General features: G+C 50.8%; 2 protein-coding genes across 7 annotated transcripts in view; both read left to right on the top strand.

Moving 5' to 3' along the window:
- The window catches only part of CRAMP1 (cramped chromatin regulator 1), a 57,590-nt gene extending 52,561 nt beyond the window's left edge, over window positions 1-5,029 (top strand). For all 4 annotated transcript variants that reach the window (XM_036083328.2, XM_078074995.1, XM_036083326.2 and 1 more), the window contains one exon: window positions 1,284-5,029. In XM_036083328.2, the coding sequence (XP_035939221.1) occupies window positions 1,284-1,448 (165 nt within the window). In that variant the 3' untranslated portion in view covers window positions 1,449-5,029. The remainder of the gene's footprint in view (window positions 1-1,283) is intronic.
- Window positions 5,030-5,460: 431 nt separating this feature from the next.
- On the top strand, window positions 5,461-21,293 carry JPT2 (Jupiter microtubule associated homolog 2). Of its 3 annotated transcripts, XM_078074994.1 has the most exons (6): window positions 6,883-7,313; window positions 10,334-10,482; window positions 15,245-15,387; window positions 16,964-17,012; window positions 17,692-17,803; window positions 20,902-21,293. In XM_078074994.1, exons 1-6 carry the CDS (start codon window positions 7,189-7,191, stop codon window positions 20,918-20,920), a joined length of 597 nt encoding a protein of 198 aa, XP_077931120.1. In that variant the 5' UTR covers window positions 6,883-7,188; the 3' UTR covers window positions 20,921-21,293. The 3 variants fall into 3 exon arrangements, with proteins under 3 accessions (XP_035939237.1, XP_077931120.1, XP_077931119.1); XM_036083344.2 differs by lacking the exons at window positions 6,883-7,313; window positions 20,902-21,293 and adding an exon at window positions 5,461-5,554 and having other exon boundaries at window positions 17,692-20,424; XM_078074993.1 differs by lacking the exon at window positions 20,902-21,293 and having other exon boundaries at window positions 6,889-7,313; window positions 17,692-20,424.
- The last annotated feature ends 1,069 nt before the right edge of the window (window positions 21,294-22,362 follow it).

Genomic DNA, 22,362 nt, shown 5'->3' with positions numbered 1-22,362 from the left:
TGGCTTCTATGCAGATGGGCCTGCCACACATACCTGGAGACAGCTCCTCAGGACCCTGCCGTTCTGGGCAGTCTCCAGGGCAACGGAAGCAGTACCTGGGGCTGTTACAAGTGCAGACTCGTGGGCCCACCCCAGGTCCACCCCATGCCCACACCAGGTCCACCCTAGGCTCACCCCAGATTCACCCGTTTCCCCCAGGCCCACCCCAGGTCCACCCCAGGCCCACCTGATGGGGTTTGAACAAAGTGGGCATGAGGGGTGGGTGGGAAAGGTGGGGCCAGATCGGCCCACACTGATAGTGATGGAAGCTGATGATGGGCCTGTATGGGGAAGACAGGCACTAGTCACTCTGCTTTTTGAAAACAAATTTTAGTTTAAAATTTTCCATAGAAAGCTTAAAGTTTGTTTATTAAAGTAATCTCTACCCCCAGTGTGGGACCCGAACTCATGACCCCCAGATCATAAGTTGCACACTCGTCCGACTGAGCCAGCCAGGTGCCCCTGTCACGAAAGTTTAAAATCCAGTTCGTGCCATAGCTCTACTCAGAATTTTCTGAAGGCTTCTCATTCGTTTGTCGTGTCCTGCAATTCTGTAACAAATACTTACCCAGGGCATACTCTGTGCCGGGCACTGCTCTAGGCACGAGTGAACAAAACCACGGCCCCATCCTCGTGAGCCTTCTGCTTGAGCAAAAGAGGCAGGCGGTACGCCCTGAAGACGGACTTTCATGTATCTGTCCACAGAATAACCTAGCACCTGACGCTCTGTTGTACACACTCTGGTCTTTATCCTTGCTTTCCTTTCTTGGCCTGACTTGTCTCATCTGCCAGCTTTGTTTCTTGAAGAGCCGAAGCCCGTTCTCATCTCAGGGTCTTTGCACTTGCTGTTTTATGGGTATGTGCTCCCTGGCCCCGGGGCAAACCCCACCCGCTTCCTCAGCTCCCATGTCCTTCAGGCCACCCCACAGTCTCTACACCCCACTGTGTGCCCTTTGCCTCATTGCTTATTGAGGGTCCACAGTCTGTGCTGGGCACCACCACTCTGGCCCGGTGGTCCATGGCGCCAGTCCCCCGGTCAGCTCTCATGCACACTTATCAAAAGAGGGAGTGTTCAAAAGGACAGAGGAGATTCTGCAGTTCTCCTGAGAGTGCTGGGCCGGTGTCACATGGCTCATTGATCGGGGTTCTAGTCTTCACTGGTCCACTCACCTCCCACTGAAGTCCCTGCTGTGGTGGCCAGCCGCCCGCTGACGTGGCCTTCCCTCGTGTCCTCTGCCCCGCAGGTTGTGGATTCCCAGCTGGTGTGCATGATGAATGAAAACAGCATTGATTACATATCTCGATTCAACGATTTGGCCCAAGAACTGTCCATCGCTGAGCCCGGCCGCCGAGAGGTTCTGTTTGATGGCAGTGGAGGTGGCCCCCCCGTCGGTGACCTGTCCCAGTGACCAGACCTCGCCCCTGCTGGGGCATCCTGGAGGCTGCAGAGGAGGGCTGGTGGTCCTCCACTGCGGTATGTGTAGCCCTCTCCAGGCTAGAGAAAACAGAAATCCAGCCCAGGACCCCCCAGAAGACGGTCTGAGCAGAGGACTCTCTGTGCCCCAGAACAGACAACATGCAGGAAGCCGCATCCCGATGGGCAGAGGGCCGCGGTGGCCCGGGAGGTGAGGACAGGTTCTGTCAGAGGGCCCGTGTCAGACGCTGCTGTGGCGTCGGAGCCACTCCCTGCCAGCCGTGGGATAGCGCTTGGCGGCCGCGCTTCCACCCCCGTCACTGTGTTGGACGTTGCAGTGGGTTTTCTTTCCGAGGGAAAGGAGTGGGTGTGCGGCGGCCACAGCCCAGGGAGTCCCAGCCTCCCTGCTCTCTGCAGGGACACTTTCAGCCACCACTGCTTTTTTCTGCCAAACCTATGCACCTTTCGGTTGCTCTCTCTGCACATAACGGGGAAGGACAGCTGGGCATGGCCCGGGCTCTGCCTGGTAGGGTCTGCACCCTTAGCGGACACTTGCGAGGACGCGCGGATCACAGGGCAGCGTCCCTGGTGCCATCACCCCAGAAACACTGACCCTTGTCTAGTGCGTTCTCCCACCTGGAGGTTTATTCTGACTGACTTAACGGGAAGGAGGAGAGAATCCTGTTTTGTGCAGCTTGTGTGGACTTTCAGAAAAAAAATCCTGCTAAAGTGGTTGGAAAAAGGTTTTCCTTATGTTTTGAGAATTAGGAGACGGTGAAGAAGAAGAGAGTTCATGGTTTCCTTCCTGTGTTGAAGCCGAGCCTTCGGCTGCGAGTCCCTGAACCGCCAGGGGGCTGCTGGCTAGCCGCTGACGTGCGCTGCCTTTCCAGGGAAGGTCTTCGCCTCTTCAGCGTCTCCTCTTCCTTCCACGGGCTTCCGTGCAGAGTCCACCTGCTGTATACATTTCCTCCTTCGTGTTTCCTCCCATCCCGTGGTCCTCTGTTTCTCTTCTTCCAGCGCAGGGAACGCGAGCAAGGCGCAGACCCTGGGTGCAGTCAGAGCACGCTAAAACCACTTCCCTCTCATGTACTCCTCAGGCCTCCTTGGGTGACCGTTGGTCATCACTGCCGACAGGTCAGTGCCCAGAATGGAGCTGACAGGGCTGCTTTGTTCTCAGCCTTGGGAGGCTCAACAGACAAAAGCCCATCCAGGCCCCCATCCGTTGTGGCCAGCAGCCAGTGCTATGGTGTTGGTCAGGTAGTAACCTGTGCACCACCATCCCACCTGCTGCTTCACTCTCCACCTGCAGTCCAGACCAGCTTGTCTTCTGAAACCCACCTGAACGGAGGACAGTTTCTCTTTGCTCTTCCCGGCTGGCAGTGGAGTGGCAGCCGCCCAGGCCAGTCCCAGCCCTCTGCACGGGCTTCTCTCCCTGTCCATGATGAAGAGGTGAGGCAGCATGGAAAAGAACAGAAAAGGTCTTTTATGTTGCAAGCAGAGGGGATGCTCCTGGTCCCAAGGTCTCAGCAGCCAGCTGCAGCCCCTCCAGGCTGTAGGCTGCATCATTCACCCGGGCCACGGAGGAAAGAGAGGGCAGTGGGACCTCCAGACAGAGGAGGTTCCTTCCTTCATCTCAAGTGTTTCAGAGCTCTTGCCTGTAATGTGGTTTCCTTCTTTCAGGTCTGGTTCTAGGTACAAACATCACTAATAAGACCCACTGTGGGCAGCTCTTCTGGGCTCTTACAAAAAGTCCCAAAGCTCTGGAGATGTGTAAGAGAGGGACATGGTGCCCCTTTATTAAAGAGAGAGCATCGTTTGAACCAGAGTATCTTTAAACTAGCTTGTATGGTTTAGCGATCTATCTATTAGCTTCCTGAACTTAGCACTTTCTGGAAGTGGTATCAGTGCATCTCTCTGGGCATCTGACTTTGTTAGGTCTGTAGTAGGTGAGGACACCAGGCCAAGTGTAGGCCACTACTAACTTGCTCGTACCCCTGCTGTGGGGGACCAGAGACCCCCGGTACCATTACAGCATCGATGCTGGGGGCAGTACTTGATGGCAGTGTGTGCGTTGCTGGAGATTGTAGGAGTCCTGAGCCGCTTTCATCAGGGGACACCCCGAGGCAGTCTAGCGGGTAGGCTGGCACCAGTTTTCAGTGATACCTAAAAGGAGGAAAACCAGAGATTTGGGATCAGCTTTGGTAGGCTCTTCAGTGGCACCATCCACTAGGGGCTTAACCACAGATTCCATCTGGAGTGTCATCCAGGGGGAGGGTGGGTTAGGGAGGACAGTGGACTGATTCTTCTCACCTGTAGCAAAGCTGACACGATTCCAGAGAATTCTGCCACTTCTGCAGCAACCTGACAGGCGTAAGCATTTGCTTGCCGCGTTAAGGGAAAGTGGCATCATTAGTAGCATTCAAAGGGTGAGTCTTTTTTCTCCCAGCCTAAATGAATATATATGTATAAAAATAAGCAGCTGTTAAAGGCTAGAATTTTCCAAAAGACGCAAGCAGAGAAACTCCCCTCTTCCTGTATCTTGCTCTGCCTGTGCCACGGAAGTTGTAGTCTTGGTGTACACCTGTGACTTTCTTCGTGCATTTGAGCATGCTGTGATTAAGACCAGATCTGTTCCTCAGAAAAATCCTTCCCTAGTCGCTCTAATGATGTCTGGGATCTTTTTGCTGATTCAGCTTTTGTAAAGCTAGACTATCTCTGGTCTCCAGGGAGTTGTTTTGGCAGGTGATGAGCTTAGAAGATGCAGCTTGTGACTCCAGTAAGATCGGCGAGGACGTCGCCCTCACCTCTCTGTATCTGCTAGGTGTAGAGTACTTGCTCAGGGAGTGGGGTATTTGGAAACAATCCATCCATTGATCTGCTTGCTTTCCCATGTCTCCAGCGGCTTAGCATTGGGATCCTGAAAAGGGCGTCCTTTTCAGTGGAATAGCATCTTTTAACTAGATCACAGCAAGGAATCCAAACTTAAGCCAAGAAAAGTCATGGAATAAAAGACACTGGAAGCAAGTAGAGGAGGAAAGCAGCAGTTGCTGGTTTTTTGTTTTTAAAGACCTTGAGATCTATCAGATGCATTTGTGAGAAAATAGGGCACTTTGTCTTAAGAAAAAAAGGAAGAAACCCACAGCGAACCTGTCCTGTGATTGGTGACTCACGAGAAGCTGTGTTCGAGGCACTACAGCAACCTAGACCCCGTGTTGTGTAGCGGGACAGCGGCTTAGAGCTTGCGGTCTGGGCGGCAGAACTCACCGCGGTTTCCTTTAATAATCGTTAAGCCATATCATCTGAGGTTTTCGGCTTGTTTGAGATGTGAATTTGTTTTATAGATTATAAATATACATATACAGTGTATGTATAAAGCAGAATGCCTGTCCTTCCTGATTATTTTTTGTACCATATTGTAAATTATATTATTTATTCTTTACCAATTTTGGGAATAAAAGGTGTTTTGGTTATTTAATATAATAAACAAAAGCTGTTAAACTTCTTATGTTTAAATTTCCAGTTCAACTTGTAAATGTTTTTATTGTGCATAAATACATACTAATACTTGATCTAATACTTCTCGAGTGAGCCTTGTTTGCTTCGCGGCGAGCTCGGCGGTGGCGGCTCGGCGCCGGGCCTCGGGTTTGCGCCGCCGCCCACAGACCCGGGCGCCTCCCGGGCGAGCAGCGGCCACCGGCGATCCCCCGCGTTGTGCCTGCGGCAGCCAGGAGCCGCTTCTGGAGTGCGCGGCTTGCGCCTGCGCGGGGGGGGGGGTTCCGCTCGGGGCAGGGCCCGCCCCCCTGCAGCCCTGCTGCCCAGTGTCGGCGCCCGAGGCCTGAGCGGCATCAGCTTTCACCAATCGGCTGCGAGCGCGGCGCGAGTCTTGCCGAGCCTCTGCCCCGGTGGGGCGGGGGCACGGCCCGGCGCTGCGATAGGCTGCGGCGGCGTGACTGGCGTCGACGATGTCCAAGGGACGCGGGTGGGCGGGCCTAGCGCTGCGTGGGGGCGGGCGGAAACCTCGGTGCGGCGGGCGAGGAGGCGCCTGGCGGCGGGCGACATGTTCCAAGCCCCGGAGAGCGACGGCGGCCGGGCGGGCTCCAGGTGCGTGGCGGGCGCGGCCACATGGCGGGCGCGGGTGCCTGGTGACCTCACAGAGCCGCGGCCTTCTCGTCCCCGTCCGAGAGGCGGGCGCTCGGGCCGGACGCGCTCCCCGCGCCGGGCAGGGTCTGGGCGGGAGGCCTGAGGCGCGCCGCCCGCGCTGCTCCTCCTGGGCCCACGTTCCCCTCCGTGTCCAGCGCGCCTGGATACGCTGGCCGAACGGTGTGCGGGGCCGCTGCCGGGAGCCCGGGACCATGCGGGTGTGTGGGGATGGGCCCGCGGGGTGGGGGTCACCGTCTTGGGCTCCTTCCCGGGTCCCCGTGGGGCCGGGCGCCGCGCTCCCCTAATGCCGGAGTCCCGGTACGGCCGGGCGCCGCGCTCCCCTAATGCCGGAGTCCCGGTACGGCCAGGCGCCGCGCTCCCCTAATGCCGGGGTCCCGTGGGGCCGAGCGCCGCGCTCCCCTAATGCCGGGGTCCCGGGCGGCCGGGCGCCGCGCTCCCCTAATGCCGGGGTCCCGTGGGGCCGGGCGCCGCGCGCCCCTAATCCCGGGGTCCCCCGTGCGGCCGGGCGCCGCGCTCCCCTAAAGCCGGGGTACCCTGGGGCCAGTGCTGTCCTACCCTGATCCTATAGTTTGGGAGCCAGGCCGTATCCTCCCTGCCTTGCTGATGGAGAACCAAGCTGACTGCCAGTAATAGAAGCAGAAATCCAATTGTAGGTCTCCAAACTGTAGGAGCCACCTTACCTTGTAGATTTCAGGGGTTTTAGATGCCCACGAGTTTTCATTACTGTAATACTCTTCTGTCCCCCAGCCTTGCCCTGAAAGTAGAAGAGAATATGTATTTGACACCTGTTGAGGTAAATACCACGTCCAGTAGGTAATAAGTGAAAGAACTGCTTTGACTTGCTGAAAACTCTGTTAAGTTTGGGGGAGTCAGGTCAGTGTTCAGTAATACACCTAACTAATTAGTCATCAGACCACAGAACAATGACTAGCAGTCACACATGTCTACATGTGCACTAATGGGAGCCAGAGGTTTATCCCAGAGTGTTCTGTGAGTACTGTGGACCATTGCCCACACCCCTGGGCAGGAGCCGCTTCCCAGCTCTCTTCCTCTTGTCCTCTGGGTTCACCCCATTCACTGGAGGCCCAGTGAACGAGGCCGTTTATGAATAAACACCCTGACGCTGGTGTTGTACTGACTCTTGGAGCTGCAGAGCTGTTGGGCTAAAGGAATACTCCACACTTCTTTGGGGGACTCGTGTTGGAGAGGGTATTAGGAAAAGGAGAAAATTTTTCCTTTTAGGACATTGAAGAAGAAAAGCATTCTTCTCGGCTGGATGATTACATGTAATTGGAAGCTTTTGCTTGGAATCAGTCAGATGTTTTGTGTTTCCGCAGCCATCTTAAAGGGATTGATTAGCTGGACAGGCCTTGTAGGGCCTCACATCTTATTTGGCTGTTGAGGGAGGGAGTGTGGTCGTGGCTGTAAGACTGCCCAGCTGGGATTTCCTCTTTTAAGGCCCTACATCTTCTGTTTTCTTGCTGAGGGATTATCTTGTGTTAAAGGGACGCTGAACTGTCCAAGCGTCATGCCTGAGCCATCCCTGATCTGAGGTCCTCCCTTTCAGCTGTAAAATGTACGCCTGTAAAGAATTTATCCAAGTCTCCCTTTTATTACTGCTTCTCTCCAAGTCTGCCCAGTCCACAGGCTTTTCTGAAACACAGACACCAGCTCTCCGAGGGAGGCTCGGGACCTGGAGGTGAGAGTGGTTTTTGTTTCCCTGCCTCAGCTGGTGCCGTCATCCCCTCACGCTGTATCTGTGGCTCTTCTTTGTCACCAGCCCTCTGGCTCCTCTTGTGTACTTCAGTGTCTTCATTAGACTATCGTGAGGGGTAGACAAGAGAACAAGGTCATTGTAATTGGAACGTCCCCCACGTTGTCAGCTCTGAGCTCACTCGTATTCCCATCTTCTCTCTAATTTGTGTCCTAGAGGTAACTGCCCTTGCTCGTGAGCCTGGTGAAGGCCACACTGAGCATTGTTGTGGGTTCTGTTTTTATCAAAAGAACCTCTTCCACTCTCAGTTCCCTTATTTGCGACCTTGCTGGGGCAGCCTGTGTGATTTGCATGACTGCTACAAGGCTGGGAGACCCTAGCATCCACCCTGTTGCCTTCAGGATGAAGGTGTCGTTGTCCCTTCTCAGGTAGCTTGGCCACTATGCACAGCATTCTTGGCTGTCATTTCTTTTCCCTTGTTTTCAAAGTAAAATAAAGTAAAATTAAGAAAAGTACACAGGGCACCTGGGTGGCTCAGTCGGTTAAGCGGCTGCCTTCAGCTCAGGTCATGATCCTAGGGTCCTGGGATCGAGCCCCACATCCAGCTCCCTGCACAGCGGAGAGCCTGCTTCTCCCTCTCCCTCTGCCTGCCGCTCTGCCTACTTGTGCTCTCTCTCTATCTCTCTGTCAAATAAATAAATAAAATCTTTAAAAAAAAAAAAGTACACAGAATAATGTAATAAACACTGTATTTCCACCACCCAAAATTAACATTTGGTCATTTCAAACAACTCTGGCTATGTCCTTTGCCCCGAGGATACCCTTCCCACACAGAGACCGCAGACTCAATTTGGACTTTGGCTCCTCCAGAGAGATCTTTGGGGTTCCAGCAAGACCCAGTGCCCGTGGCGTCACTGATGGGAACACTAGAGCCCCCTGCACCTGCAGCGCTGGCTTTCCTGGCAGAATAAAGCTTCTCCAGACTCAGGACTTGCTGTCACCCACCTTTCTGTGCACGGGGTCTGGCGCTGGCTTCCGGCGACAGGTGCTCAGGGGCCGTGCGGATGGGTTAAGCCAGGGCGCAGGGCAAAGGGGACCGGGAGATTGCAGGGATGCAGAGTGAGTCCTAAGAGCTTGAATCCAGAAGAGTCTGCTTCAGATTGGAGCAGGACCTGGGGGTTTGAAAGCAGAGCTGTGTTTCAAATAAGTCTGTAAAATAAATTTTTAATTCAGCAGGAGACGTGATGTTAAATTCAGTTCAGTTCTGAAGATTGCAGATCCCCACCCCACTTTCCAAAGCATGTTGGACCTGCTGTAGCCAGCCAGGAATACAGAAAATGTCACTTGTGACCGGGGCTGTGTGACCTGAGGACTTGTTAACACCTTTCTAAGTTGTGGTTATTAGGGGTTTGTTTTGTTTTGTTTTTAATTTTTTCTCAAACTGAAGTAATTTTTTTCCTTCACCAAATCATTAAGGAACTACTAACTATTGAGTAGGCATCCACCCTCCTGTTCCTCCCAGGCGGCCAGGGACTCAGCACCGTGTGGGAGCCTGCCCAAGGGGTCTGTCCGCCCTCATTAAAGCGGAGGGGTGCTTTCTGCAGTCCTCCTTGCAGCTGGAGAGTCTGAGAACTCACTTCGCTTTAAATTGCAATGAATGATCAGCTCCCGCTCTCGTTCTTTTAAGGAAGCAAACAACATTTCAGATGTCCTGCTCCTGTGAGCGACGTTGTGGGCTGTGTTTGCGGAGTGCGGTGGCTTTTGGGTGGCGCAGAGCTCCACATTTCCATCTCTTTCTCCGGGTCTGCAATCACAGCCAGCCCTGTCGCTGAGGACTTGGGAAGGAGCCTGGGCCCCTGGCCGGTTTAGAACTGTTTCAGTAGGGCCCTCTCACCTTTAAAATGCATCTTTAAAATCTCTGTGGGCGTTCTGAAAAGATGCACATGACTTCAGCATGTGACTGCTCTGCTGGAGTAGTCTGAAGCCCTGGGGCGGGGCGGGGGGTCAGGGCAAAGCTTTGTGAACATTTAATTCTTCAGTTATTGCCATAAAAAGTGACTCAGCGTCCTGGTGTTCCACATCTGAAGTGTTCCCTATAAACCTCCAGATGGTGCACAGCCGTTTCCCCCCAGTCGAGACTTGGGGTGGATGCTGCTGTTGGTGGCTGAGTGGGTGCGTGTTGGGGTGGCGGACAGGACCCCTGGTGTACATGTGTTGGTGTGAACACTGGTGCCAGCAGGTGTGCCCTCTGATCTTTCTGATGAGAATCAGTTGGTTACGGGCCTTGAGGACTGGAGGTGGTTATCCTAGGGTGGATTCCGCACGTTGATCCTGACCCTGAGAGCGTAGTCTGAACTCTGGACCCAGACTGCCGGGATTTGTGTTCTGGTTCTGCTACTTCCCACATGACCTTTCTTGTGATTCTTCTCTGTCTCAGATTCATTGTCTGTGAAAATAAGGCCTGCCCGAGAGGGCTGCTGTGTAAGGTCCTTGGAACAGTAAATGCAGATAGTAAGCACTTAGCAAATGTAAGCTACGGTATTAAACAATCCTGGATATGTTTACGGTATTCTTTTAATTTTTTTTAATACATATTTTTTAAGTAACCTCTACACCCACCATGAGGCTTGAACCCACAACCCCGAGATCAAGAGTTGCACACTCTACTGACTGAGCTGGCCAGGACCCTGAGTGTGTTTGTAGTAATAAACACTGTTGGGTACTAATTAAAATGAGCATTAAACTCTATGGAATGTGGTTCAGTTTCCACATTGTTTTAGGGAAAATAATTTTACTTATGAGAGGATCACAGGAGTAATTTCCAAGTATGTACATTTCTAGAGGGTTTTCGGCATAACCAAGGTATACAAAAAGAACTTTAAGGTCAGTGAAGGTTTACTTGCTGTGTGGCTGTCTGTAGACCAGTCTTGCCAGTGCTAAAGAATCGCGGTGTGTCATTCAGCCAGGTCAGCCATCAGTGACTCACGCTCAGTCTGTGCTTCTAGGGCCATGAAGCCCCCGGGAGGAGAGGCCAGCAATCTTTTTGGAAGTCCAGAAGAAGCTGCTCCGTCAAGCAGGCCCAATAGGATGGCATCTAATATTTTTGGACCAACCGAAGAGCCTCAGAACATCCCTAAAAGGACCAATCCTCCAGGTATGGGCCTTTGTGAATCATCAGTCCTTTGGCCTCTGCATGTTCTGTTTCATGCTCTTCTTCTGATAACATTTTTTATTTCTTTGCATTGACCCTTTCAATTGTTTTCTGGTATAGGTTATCCCTTGCTGTCAGAGTTCTAGAACATAAGGATGATTTTGTTTTGTTTTTTTCTTGTTTGTTTGTTTGTTTGTTTTTAAAGATTTTATTTATTTATTAGTGCGCACAAGCAGGGGGAGTGGCAGGCAGAGGCAGAGGGAGAAGCAGACTCTCTGCTGAGCAGGGAGCCCGATGTGGGACTCGATCCCAGGACCCTGAGATCATGACCTGAGCCGAAGGCTGATGCTTCATAGATGGAGCCACCCAGGCATCCCCAACTCAGTCATTCTTGACTCCTCCTTCCTCTGTCAGCGGACCGTGGCTGAGTCCAGGCACTGAGGATACAGAGGCAGATGACGGGATTCTGGTTCCCACCAGGAAGGTTCTCCCAGTTTTCTGATGGGCCCTTGTGATTCCAGAAATTGTGTGCAAGTTGTGCATTTAAACATTTCTCTTAGGGAGACTATTTTGATTCAGATTGTCAATGGGATCGAAACTCTAAAAAGGATGACTCAGTCCATATAGTTCTTTAATGCTTATCCCACATTCCAGTAGTCACAGTGGGAAAAAATCTTAGAAAAATCTTTTTCTTGGCTGATAGACTATCTAGTTGAGCGACCATATGGTGATAGTTAGCTGAGGAGCTCTCCCTTTTCTGTATCCCCAAGGGAAAACAAGGTTTATTCCTGGAAGATTTTGAGAGGCCAGACACAGGGGTCAGTATTTCAGGCAGATAATAAATCCAACAGAACCAAAGTTAGAGCTGCTCCTTACCCCGCTGCAGTGACCAAACCCAGAGAAACAAAAGCAGTAGATTCAAAAGCTAGTTTTGTGTTTGGGTGGTGGTTTTTTGCCAGAGAGGGTGGATGGAGGGTTAAAGTTTGGGATATAGAAGAAGCAGGTGGTTCTTAAAAGTGAGGAACATTCTCATCATGTCCAGCTTACAGGTGTGGGGCTGGAGTGGTCAGCCCCGCATATCTTTGTATCGGCGACAGCAGAATAAGTACCGTATGTTAGCTTGTGTACCTATAACTGGCTGCCGGCTCAACAGAGTGTGTCTGGAGCTGCCCCTGGGGTGTCGGGTTCCCTGGAAAGTATGGCAACTTGGGGTGGTGCTGCTTTGCAGACCCTCAACCTCATCTGATTCCCCAGCAGGCAGCCTGGGCCCCTCTAGACTGGAGAGATAGAGAGCCTCTGTGTTGTTCGCGGTCACAAGATGTGGCAACGGCCGCTGAATTCACTCCCTGTGCCAGGTTCCTGCTTCTCCTGCTATTGTTGTTTGGGGTCTGTTTTCTGGCCTGCCAAGTGCTCTTGGCAAACAATCTGATGAATTCTCAAGGGAAGGCCGAGAGGGAAAACTGCCAGTGTGCCCCCCCCCGCCTCGCCGCGGACCCAGGCTCCTGCCCTCTGATGAGAGGGCCTGATTGAGAAACGTGTCCAGGATGGGGGGCGTGACTGAGCCGTGATCGTCACTGAGCATTTGCCAAGAATTGTCATACCCAGTGTTTCTTTACCCTTCACGCACGGGCTCTGCTGGTTGCCTGGCTCACATCTCTCCCAAATTATTCTCCCTGTTCCAACACTGATGGCGGAGACGTATGGACAGTTCCGTATTGGCCAGGGACTGGGCTCAGTGCTTTCCGTGTATTCGTGTGGCCCTCTCTCCACCCCTAGGAGGTAGGTGGGGGGCGCCCCTTGACAGAGAGGGAAACAGAGGCTCAGGGAGGTTCACTGCTACACCCAGAGCTCACACCTAGCTGGTGGCACAACTAGCCCTTGGATCCCAGTTTGCCTGACTCCAGAGCTCATGCTCTAAACTTACCTGAAAAATCAGTTGGGGTAAGTTTTTCGACATGGAATTGCTGGATCAGTTTAAAATTCTGATAGACACTTCCACCTGGTTGTGAGAGGGCCCCAGCGTGCACCACCATGTGTGCGATGCTCGCTCCCCACTCTGCCAGCACGGTGTCTGTCTTTTGCAGTTTGGTTCTTACAGAAGCATATCTTAGGGGCGCCCGGGTGGCCCAGTCAGTTAAGCGTCTGACTCTTCGTTTTGGCTCAGGTTATGATCTCAGGGTTGCTGGGTTCCGCACTCAGCATGGAGTCTGCTTGAGATTCTCCCTCTACCCCTGCCTCTCCTGCTTGTGTGTGCGTGCTCTATCTCACGCTCTCTCTCGGAAATAAATCTTTTTAAAAAGCCTATCTTGAATTTATCTTTATGACTAAATTGAACATCTTTTCTTTCTTCAGAGCTGAGTTCATCTTTCAGGTAAAATGTTGACTAACAGACAAGCAGGGTGATTCCTTTTTATAAGGTACAAAAACAGAACTACATTGTTTAGTGTTAGACATGCACACAGTAAAAACATATCAACAATAACAAGTTTGTGGTCTGCAGGAAATGCAGGCGTCTGGTGACCTGGGGTGTGGGGAAGGACACCCAGGGTTCTGGGAGCCGCTGTGCTCTGTACACTCCAGGTGGTAGTGACCTGGGTCGTCTTTGTTATTTGTGACGATTATGTCTTAGGAACTTTTGTGTTATGGTTCATAATTTAAGAACAGTTTTTTAATGAGCAGTGTCTTTAGCCAAAAACTTCAAATTGAGTTACTTTTATTTTCATTAAAAAAAAAAAAAAAGAATGCACATTTTTAAGAGAATTTACTTAAGCCTTTGTAGCACAACCAGAAACGGCGCAGTATGGGATGAGCTGAAGCTGTGGTTTTCTCCACTTTGTGGCGGAGATATTTTGTTGATGGCAGCCCAGCAGCATCACTGAAGGCTGACTCTGCCAGGCAGTGCTCTGCGCACTTCATGTGCATTCACTCGCTTATGTCACCAGTGGCCCTAGATCAGTACTCTTGTTACTTACGACCAGTTGATAGATGGAGGCGAGAAGGTTCCGGCCACTTGTCCGGGCTCACAGTTGGGCGAGTGACTGCACAGGGGCTCCACCTGGCGGCCCAGCGCTGTGCTGTGTGGGCATCTCCAGCCCGGGCCTGTGGGTCCTGGGAGGGTGAGGTATGTTGGCACCAAGATGACAAAGTGTGCATACATCTCCTGCACAGGCAGCCCCGCACGTTCTTGACCCCTTCTTCTGCTCCAAAAGGGCTCTTTCCTGCGCTCTGTTCCAGTTCTCACTGGGCTTGCACTCTATATGTCCCCAAAGGCTGCGCCCCAGAGGCCACTCTGTTTTACAGTCTGCTCTGGCTGCTGGGGCCCTCAGGATGGTTCTGAAGGCAAGTGAGAGCACGAACCGCTGATGGAGCCCTTCCCTGCGGGGCCCATGGGGAGCTAGGTGTCCAGGTTGTTCTGCGTGCTCATGTTTCTCTGTTAGCGGCGAGGGCGATTTTAGCCAGGAAGTGACTGCTTGCCACGTGGGCTCTTGAAAACAGTAAGAGAAGATCAAAGCTCTGAGAAAGGACATGCTAAGCAGTCTTGCATCCCACGGCCCGTCCAGCCCCGGGTCCTGTGCACACAGCCCCCATGGGGAGCCACAGTCACGGGGGGGGGGTGGAGTAACCACTTTTCTGTTCAGACACAGGTGAGTGAGAATACCTCCTCCATTTATATTAAAATGTTACACGCTGTATAGATTGTCTTCCGCCTTTTTTCACTGAGCAGTATATACGTCCAGGAGATGTTTCTTTATCAGTACGTGGAAAATAAAGTGAACGTTTATTGAGCATTTGTGTCCCTGGCATTGTTCTAAGCATTTGACGTGTGAGCTACGGTGAGTCATTGGAAGGACCTGCGGCAGGTCCCTTTGTTCTGCTCTTTCTATAGTTGAGCATCTGGGGGCACAGAAAGGCCAACTAATTGGTGTGTGGTCATCTAGCTAGTTAGTGGAATGTGTCTTCTTTCCTCTTGTAAGATTATAAGTCCTTGGTGCCCCAGGGCCGTGACTGGCGGCCCACCTCCATTAGCACAGCTCTCCGCGAAAAGGTGCTGGCTTTTGCCAAGTGAAGAGACGCCAGCTGGTGTTGTGTGGCCGCCGTCTTTCTGCTTAACAGAGGCATTTGGGCGTTGACTTTGATGTCTGGCCAGACTCATCAGCTTATGAGAAGTTACATGTTGGATGCATATTTTCATTACGGCTCATCAGATCACTTAGAGTTGCACTGTAGGGTGTTGTGTGTCTGTAATTTGCTGACATACCTAGTTGTCCCTGGGAGTTCTGGCCAGAATGAGGTCAGAAGAATGACTAATAGGTGTTTCTTCCAGATTCCAGGTTTGCTGTGAATGTGGTATGTTGTTAAATTCATTTCTATCTATCTGGCCTAAAAATGCAACAGCTATTTGCTTTTAACATAAAGAACTTTTTATGGGTTTAATGAAGAAGATTCTTCAACAGGACAACATGACAAGTTCAAGGTTAAGGAAGTTCTAAACAGGAAATGCTGTTTTATGCCATCTTATCATCTTGCTTTAGAGGCCAGCCCAGGTCAGCTTCCAGAAATGAAGGTCCTAACAGGCCCCCAATAAAGGGGTTGGTTTTGACATACATCTTTAGGAACCCTCATCAACCTGATCACCCCTCCTTGTTGGCCTGAACTAGGGACTGGCACTGGGGTGTCCCTGTGAGGGGAGGTCTCTGAAGTAATGTGGAGGGTGGCACCCAGTGGCTATTCTGGGTTGCTCACTGTTATGTAATTGTTTCTACAGGGGGGAAAGGAAGCGGTATCTTTGACGAATCCACACCTGTGCAGACTCGACAGCGTCTGAACCCACCTGGCGGGAAGACCAGTGACATTTTTGGGTCCCCAGTTGCTGCCACTTCACCTTTGGCACACCCAAACAAACCCAAGGTATGGGTTACATTCAGGTAGCAGACGTGAAAGTAAGAGAAACAAAAATTGAGCCAAGTACTCCTTGGAAAGGCTCTAAGGCAGGTGTGGTGTGTGACCAGGAAGAGGCAGAGTGGGTGACGTTGGTTTTGCTGAGTGCAGCCCTTAGTCACAGAGTTTCACAGCTCCCGAGTCAGCGGAGAAAGGCACTCCAGTCTCGTGATGAATGAAGCCTAGGGACGCTGGCCTTGGTGTGCAGGTGGAGGCGACTGCCCCTGCCGATGGGCTGCTCCCCTCTCTGCCCTGAGGGCGGTGAGGCTCTTCAGAAAATTGAACATCTCATAAAATTTCACTATTTTTTAAAGTCTAATTTGTGGCTTAGAGAATGCCGGAGGACAGAGTGCGGCATCTGCTAGCGTCTCCGCATGCGGCGCGTCTCGGGGGGGCTGCTGCTGAGGGAATTTTCCTTTTATAGGGGTACTCAGCCAAAAATGAAGACGGAATAACAGAATTCAGATATCACCATTTTGCCGACTTGTAATAAAATCCTGGATCTCAGCAATGAGCATCAGTGGCTAACATCACAAAACGAGAGACAACCAAAAATATATGTCCTTACAGAACATCACAGCCCACCTTTAAATTCTTATCAAAAAATCAGGCCCAAATCAGACCAACCCTCATATTAATTGACACCACAGGGATTCAGTCTGAGTAATACAAAATGGAGGACTTCACATAGCAGTCATTAGAGGGCAGTCAGTAATCCTGATGATTAAAAAGAGATTTAAAAAATACAGTCCTTATCAGCGCCTGGGTGGCTTAGTTAATTAAGTGTCCAACTCTTCATTTTGGCTCAGGTCATGATCTCAGGTTTGTGAGATCGAGCCCCACATCGGGCTCTGCGCTCAGCAGGGAGTCTCCTTAGGATTCTCTATCTACCCCTCCCTCCCCTCACCCCTAAAAAAGCAGGGGAGGGGAAGAATACAGTCCCTATCAAAGTCCTAACCATATTGTTTGGTTTGTTTTGGTTTTACTTTATTTTTTTTTTTTAAGTGGAAAGACCTATCCTAAAATTCACAGGGAATCTCAAGGGACCCTGAGTAGCCAGACAGCTTAACAGTGAAGAACAGAGTTGGAGAACTCTCACTTCCCAATCTCAGAACTGACTACAGAGTTCTAATCCAAACAGTGTAGTGCTGGGATCATGACCTGTGCCAAAATTAAGAGTTGGACGCTTCACTGTCTTGAGTGCGCCACCCCCCCAGGCGCCCAAAGGACATTTTTTAATTGGAATATTTGTGGGTAATCGAAATATCTGGGATTTGCTTTAAAATACTCGCCCAAGGGGCAGAGGCAGTGTGGTTGGAAGTGTGTGGCTGAGATCTGGATGGCGGTGAGCTACCGTCACAGCTGTGGCAGGCTGTGGGGGATTCATGTCATCGCTCCCTCCGCTTTGCTCATGGTTCAGAACGGCCACAATAAAAGATGTTGAAAAGTTAAACATAAACCCATTTGTGCCCTGATTTTCATCATCCATTTGAATGAGGGTAAAATGTCTGAATCACGTACTAACCTGGGGTTTGCCTCGTTGCAGGACCACGTGTTCTTGTGTGAGGGAGAAGACCCAAAATCGGCCCCTAAAGGTGAGTTGCTGTTCTCTGTCCCTTCCGCTGAGTGCTCTGCTCTGGGAGAGGTGCTGGTACGCCCCTAGAGGGTGAGCAGGAACATTCTGTGCCCCTTCCAGGCCTGCTGACAGAAACAAGGGCATGTTTGTTGCCAAGAGAATATGTAGTATTTGAAGAAGGCCAGGAGCTGGGCGTCTGGCTCTGAGCCCCGCCTTGCTCTCCTAGCTGGCTCTGCTGTGGGTCACCACTCCCTCAATTGATAACCAAGACACATGGGCATTCGTTCATCTAGAAAGTCCGAGGAGGAGTGTCAGCAAGCCTCGCCTCCCCTTGTTAGATCCCCAGTTGAGATGAGCCCCTCCTCTTCCTTTTCATGTTCAAGTTGAGAAAGTTGGTTATTTATCCTTGAGGTGGCAGAAGGGGGGATGGGGGTCCCACAAGCAGTGTAAAGTAATCGGCTTATTAGGGATCTATTAAGGAGTTTATAGTACGAAGCCCCAGCTTTGGCCCAGTTCAGGAACGGCCTCCGCTAATCAGTCTTCTTGGGACAAGATGGAGGCCTGGCTCTGTGCACTCCTCTTTTCCCATCACACTGTGCACTTCCTGCTGGCTGCTCTGGGCCACAGACTCTGTAGGCGCAGCTTGCCTGTTTGGTTCGTGGCCTCTAACGGGATGGCATGCCGACTTTGTCCCACAGCCGCAACGAGCTCGTCGCCCAGAGAAGAGCCCGGTGAGAAGGGAGGCCCTGGAGAAGCGGGCCGCGCCCAGCAGCCGGTGCCCGTGCCCGCGGGGGACAGCCATGAGCCCAGGTTGGGCCCGAGGCCACGCTCTCATAACAAAGTCCTCAACCCGCCTGGAGGCAAATCCAGTATCTCCTTCTACTAAGAGGGGCTGCTGCTGTGCCTGTAGCCAGACAAGAACCCGGAGAGATAGGATTTCGAATACTATAGTTTCTTTTAGCCCAAAGGAGCCGGGTGGGGAGAGGGTCTGCTGTGTATCTGAAGCCGCTGCTCAGGCCCCACTGCCGTCACAGAGCCGGGGGGACCTTACCTCCAGACTGCAGGAGATCTGTCTTGGTGGGGATAAAACGGGACTCACTGTAACTGCGCATGTGACGGGACTCAACGAGGGGTATGGGGGCAGGTGGTGCGAGGCCACGCTGAGGCCTGGTGGCGTGGGGCTGCCCACAGCCTCGCCGCACCAGCGCTCTGCTGGCCAACCGGGGGTCTGGGGATCACGAACACAGTAGCAGAGTTTAAGTTAAAGCCTTGGCAAGAAAATAAGAAACAACCTGTGTGTTGCTGTGGGATAGACGAGTAAGGCACAGGCCAAAACACTACTGGTGGGGACTGGGGGTCTCTGGCTGGCCCCGCAGGTTCTCACCCCATTCACCACGGGACCGTTTCCATCCCTGGGACTGCCTCTGCAGGCCCCCGGTGCCTCCTTTCCGGTCAGCCCCAGTGTGGTGCTCTGCACACTTCCTGAGCCACCTCGGTTGCTTGTCCTCAGCAGCTGTCAACAAAAACCAAAAAGTCATTCTCAGTCTCATGCTTTATGGAAAGATTTTGTGCCCTGATCCTCTGAGGTGCTCCATTTCTCCCATCTAAAAGCTTGGCCAGATCTTACGTAGGAATCTCTGCCTTTCATTCCCAGGCTGGTTTTGCCGTGAATTGTTCCTTCTTTTCCTGAGTGGCCTCCTGTCTAGGCCTGTGCCCTTCTCCAGGGATGCAGACAGCTCCCTTGTCAAACCACAGTTCTTCCTGTGGGCAGGTCCCCCCTTCCCCCCGCCCCGGCTCCTGCAGCTGTAGAACTGTCCACATGCATCCAGGCAATGGGGTGACTGAAATCCTTCATGCATCTTTACTCCTGTTGACGGTGGGAAGAAGAGATGCTTCAGAACCTTGGGTTCTTCGGTTTGAATCTTTAATAATATCTAAAAAGCTTTTCTAAAATACCAGCTTTACATAAGTGACTGTTGACTCTGCCCTGTTTCTGACAACCTTTCTAGGAAAAAGTCAGTTGCTCAGGTACAACCAAGAGGAAGAAACTTTGCTTAGCTGCTCTTTATAAAGCTTTGCAGAACCTCTGGACCATATTCAGTTTCCAGAAGAAACCTGGAGACCTTGGCCCAGAAAATTAAGTAGTTTGACATCGAAGTCTCAACTAGCTGATTCCATGATGCTTGTCGGCATAGAGAACGGGCTGGCCAGAGCGCTGTTGCTTTGGTCCCGGCAGGCAGAGTTTCTCCTGGTTGGCCCTACAGGGCTCAGTCTCAGACCTTGCACCTCACTCATGTTGGACCAACAGTTAACAGAGGACAGGCTTCAGGTCGGGGTACATCTTGGTATGAGAGCCTACAAAGCTAATGCTAGGTACTAAAAATACCTGCATCATGACTGAAATTTAAAAAAGCAACAATGCTGTGTTTTATCGTACCCACAGTGGCCTAGACACTTAAGTGCCTGCAGGAGCTATCTGCTGAGCTCTGCCTCTTACACCTGGCACACTGGGGGGACCTGCACGTGGCTTTGTCAACCAAAGACCGTTTGTTTTCCCCCTTTCAACTGCCCTGTTCACTCAGGAGGCAAGAAACGCTTTCCATGTGACTCTCTCAAGTACTTCCTGTCTCCACCCTTCAAATGGCCACTTATAGGAAAGTTGTTTGGAATTCAGAGCATTTTTTTCCCCATTAGAAAATGTCATAAATGGTAGTTACGGTTTAAGCCCAAACATACTAACTTTTGTTTCATGCAATGTTCTCATGGTAGAAGTGAACTTCCATTTATGACTATGTTTTGTTGTGGTTTTTAGTATGCAACAAAATGATCCGTGATGCCAAATTGGATTGCCAGGAACCCTGACATTGTACTGCTGGGCCCTGTGGCTTTGCCCCTTCCCTCACTGTCCACCCAGTTCTGTCCATCAGCAGGGATACTGGGTGGAGATGGGGAGCAGAGGTGGGGATGCAGGCAAAGGAGAACTGTAGCAGGAGCCTCTGTGCAGTGTAGACAGATGCCCTGCCTTCCTTCTCTCCCCAGCCTTCCCTCCCTGGGGCTATAGAAGTGGGTTTAGAGTGCCTGGTAGTCTGGTAACTGGGAAAAGCAGGAGAGGACTTTCTGCTCCTGTGAGCCGGATGGAGGTGGCCATTTATATTTGGAAAATGCTCTATACATCGGGGACTGCCTGTATTTGGAAATTCATTAATTCAGCATCCTGTTCTCATCCTCTAAGCTGCATTTTGAAATTATTAGTCTGTATTTTTATTAAGCCTTAAAACTTTTTTTATGTGCATTTGGTGCCAAATTTTTTCTAGAGCTGTATCAAAAACAAAAAGCCTGTACTCACATCAGAATATAGTTTTGATAGGGGCATTTTGTTTTTACAAGGCAGGATTGGGTATAACCGTTGAATTAAACTTAGCAATCATGTACTGGAAGTCTTTGCGTGTCAGTTCTTTGTGTGCATGTCCACGCATGCTTTCCTCAACATCCATTCTCCACGGTGCCTGAGCCCTGCTCCTTTCCTTACAGCTTTTCTCTGGTGAAGGGGTTTGCCTTTTTTTTTTTTTTCCTTCCATTTAGCCAGAGGATGCCCAAACTAATCTTCTCAAAGATTACAGATTTAAGGTTTAAAGATTTGGAAAGCAAAGACTTAGCTTTGAGTAGAATGAGCAGGAATATGCCAGTGTTCTTTGGGGTTTCTGTAAGCTAAAGGTAATGATTCCTTTTTCTCCTACACCATTTGTTTTCCTAAAAAACAAGGTATTGAACTTGCCCCTGAGTGGACTTTGAAACTCCAGTAACAAACCTGATAATGAGTAGATGAGGTGCTAAGCTTTCGGTTTGCCTGTAGGTTAAAATCCTATAGAGAAAGCACAGATTGAATATCTTTTCCTCTTATACATTAGGAATTTTCATATGTCCTAAAAGCAGACAATATCTATGTGCATTACATGGATCTAAGATGATGAAACCGCTCAGACCACCTGCTTGGAGACACGTGTGTGTGCATATGCATGCCCGTCCCATAGGAGGCTGCACAGCATTCTTCCTGCTGGACCAGGGCCAACACCAGAACAGCACATCAGAAAGAAACTGACAGGAGCACCTGGGGGCTCAGTTGGTTAAGCTTCCAACTCTCGATTTCGGCTTAGGTAATGTTCTCGGGGTCTTGGGATCAAGCCCTGCTTCGGGCTCCGTGCTCAGCAGGGAATCTGCTGGACATTCTCTCCCCCTCTCCCTCTGCTCACACACGCGTGCACGTACTCTCTCAAATAAATAAGAAGAAAACCTGACATAACTACCTGACTCTGCCTTCATTTGTTCACCTGAAAACACATTTCAGTGCAGAGCATGTCTCAAGACCTGGGCTAGGCACTGGGAACATGACACTGCCAGTTTGGAGCCACTGCTCCAGCCATAGGCCAGGCTCGGGCCCGGAGAGTCACAACCCGTTTGCCTTCAGGGGCTGGGCAGTGGCCACTCAGACGAAGAACAAGGTAGCTCCACCTGTGTTACGGTGAGGGAGCAAATGACAAATGGGAAAGGGTTACTGTTGCATGTCCTGTGCTTTCTCCAGAAATGTACTGGCTCTTTGCACAGCATAACTTGGTCCTATTATTTTCCACACTTGGCGAGGATGTATATTCCTCCTGTGTTATTCAGTTCATTTCTTTGCATGATATCCTTAATCCTTAGTATTTTGGAGATCATAAATGCAATATTCCTGTTTTATGTGTGACTACGAAGTGCCATCAAAATTTAGTGTAGGAAGAATTGAGAAGGACATTACAAGGACTAGATGACTCTAGCAAATTAAATTAGACCTTTTTTTTTTTTAAGTTTTTCTTTAAATTCCAGTTAACATACAGTGTACTATTAGTTTCAGCTGTATGGTATAGGATTCAACATTTCCATACATTACCCACTGCTCATCACAGCAAGTGCGCTCCTGGAAGCCCATTGACAGAGCCAGGCTAAAGTGGAACGTTTGAGACCTGCGTTCTCATCTTACATTTTAGGGTCTTGCAGTGAGAAAAAAATTTGTATCTCCAATTACCTTAAATCTGAAAGCAAGTCTATTTTTAAAACAAGTTGTAGCTTAGGTTGCCTGATGCTCAAGTGCCCTAGCTGCATCCTTCAGTAAGCATCAGGAATTATCCAGCATATTATCTTGTTAAAACTTTGTTTTGTTTCAACCAATTTCAAGTAAATGTGCCCAATTATGTTAGTAATGAAAACCAACAAAGTCGGGGCGCCTGGGTGGCTCAGTCATTAAGCGTCTGCCTTCGGCTCAGGTCATGATCCCAGGGTCCTGGGATGAAGCCCCGCATCGGGCTCCCTGCTCCTCAGGAAGCCTGCTTCTCCCT

The sequence above is a fragment of the Halichoerus grypus genome, chromosome 6, assembly GCF_964656455.1.
Source record: "Halichoerus grypus chromosome 6, mHalGry1.hap1.1, whole genome shotgun sequence".
NCBI classification, from domain to species: domain Eukaryota; kingdom Metazoa; phylum Chordata; class Mammalia; order Carnivora; family Phocidae; genus Halichoerus; species Halichoerus grypus.
This window is presented reverse-complemented; position numbering and strand designations above follow the sequence as displayed.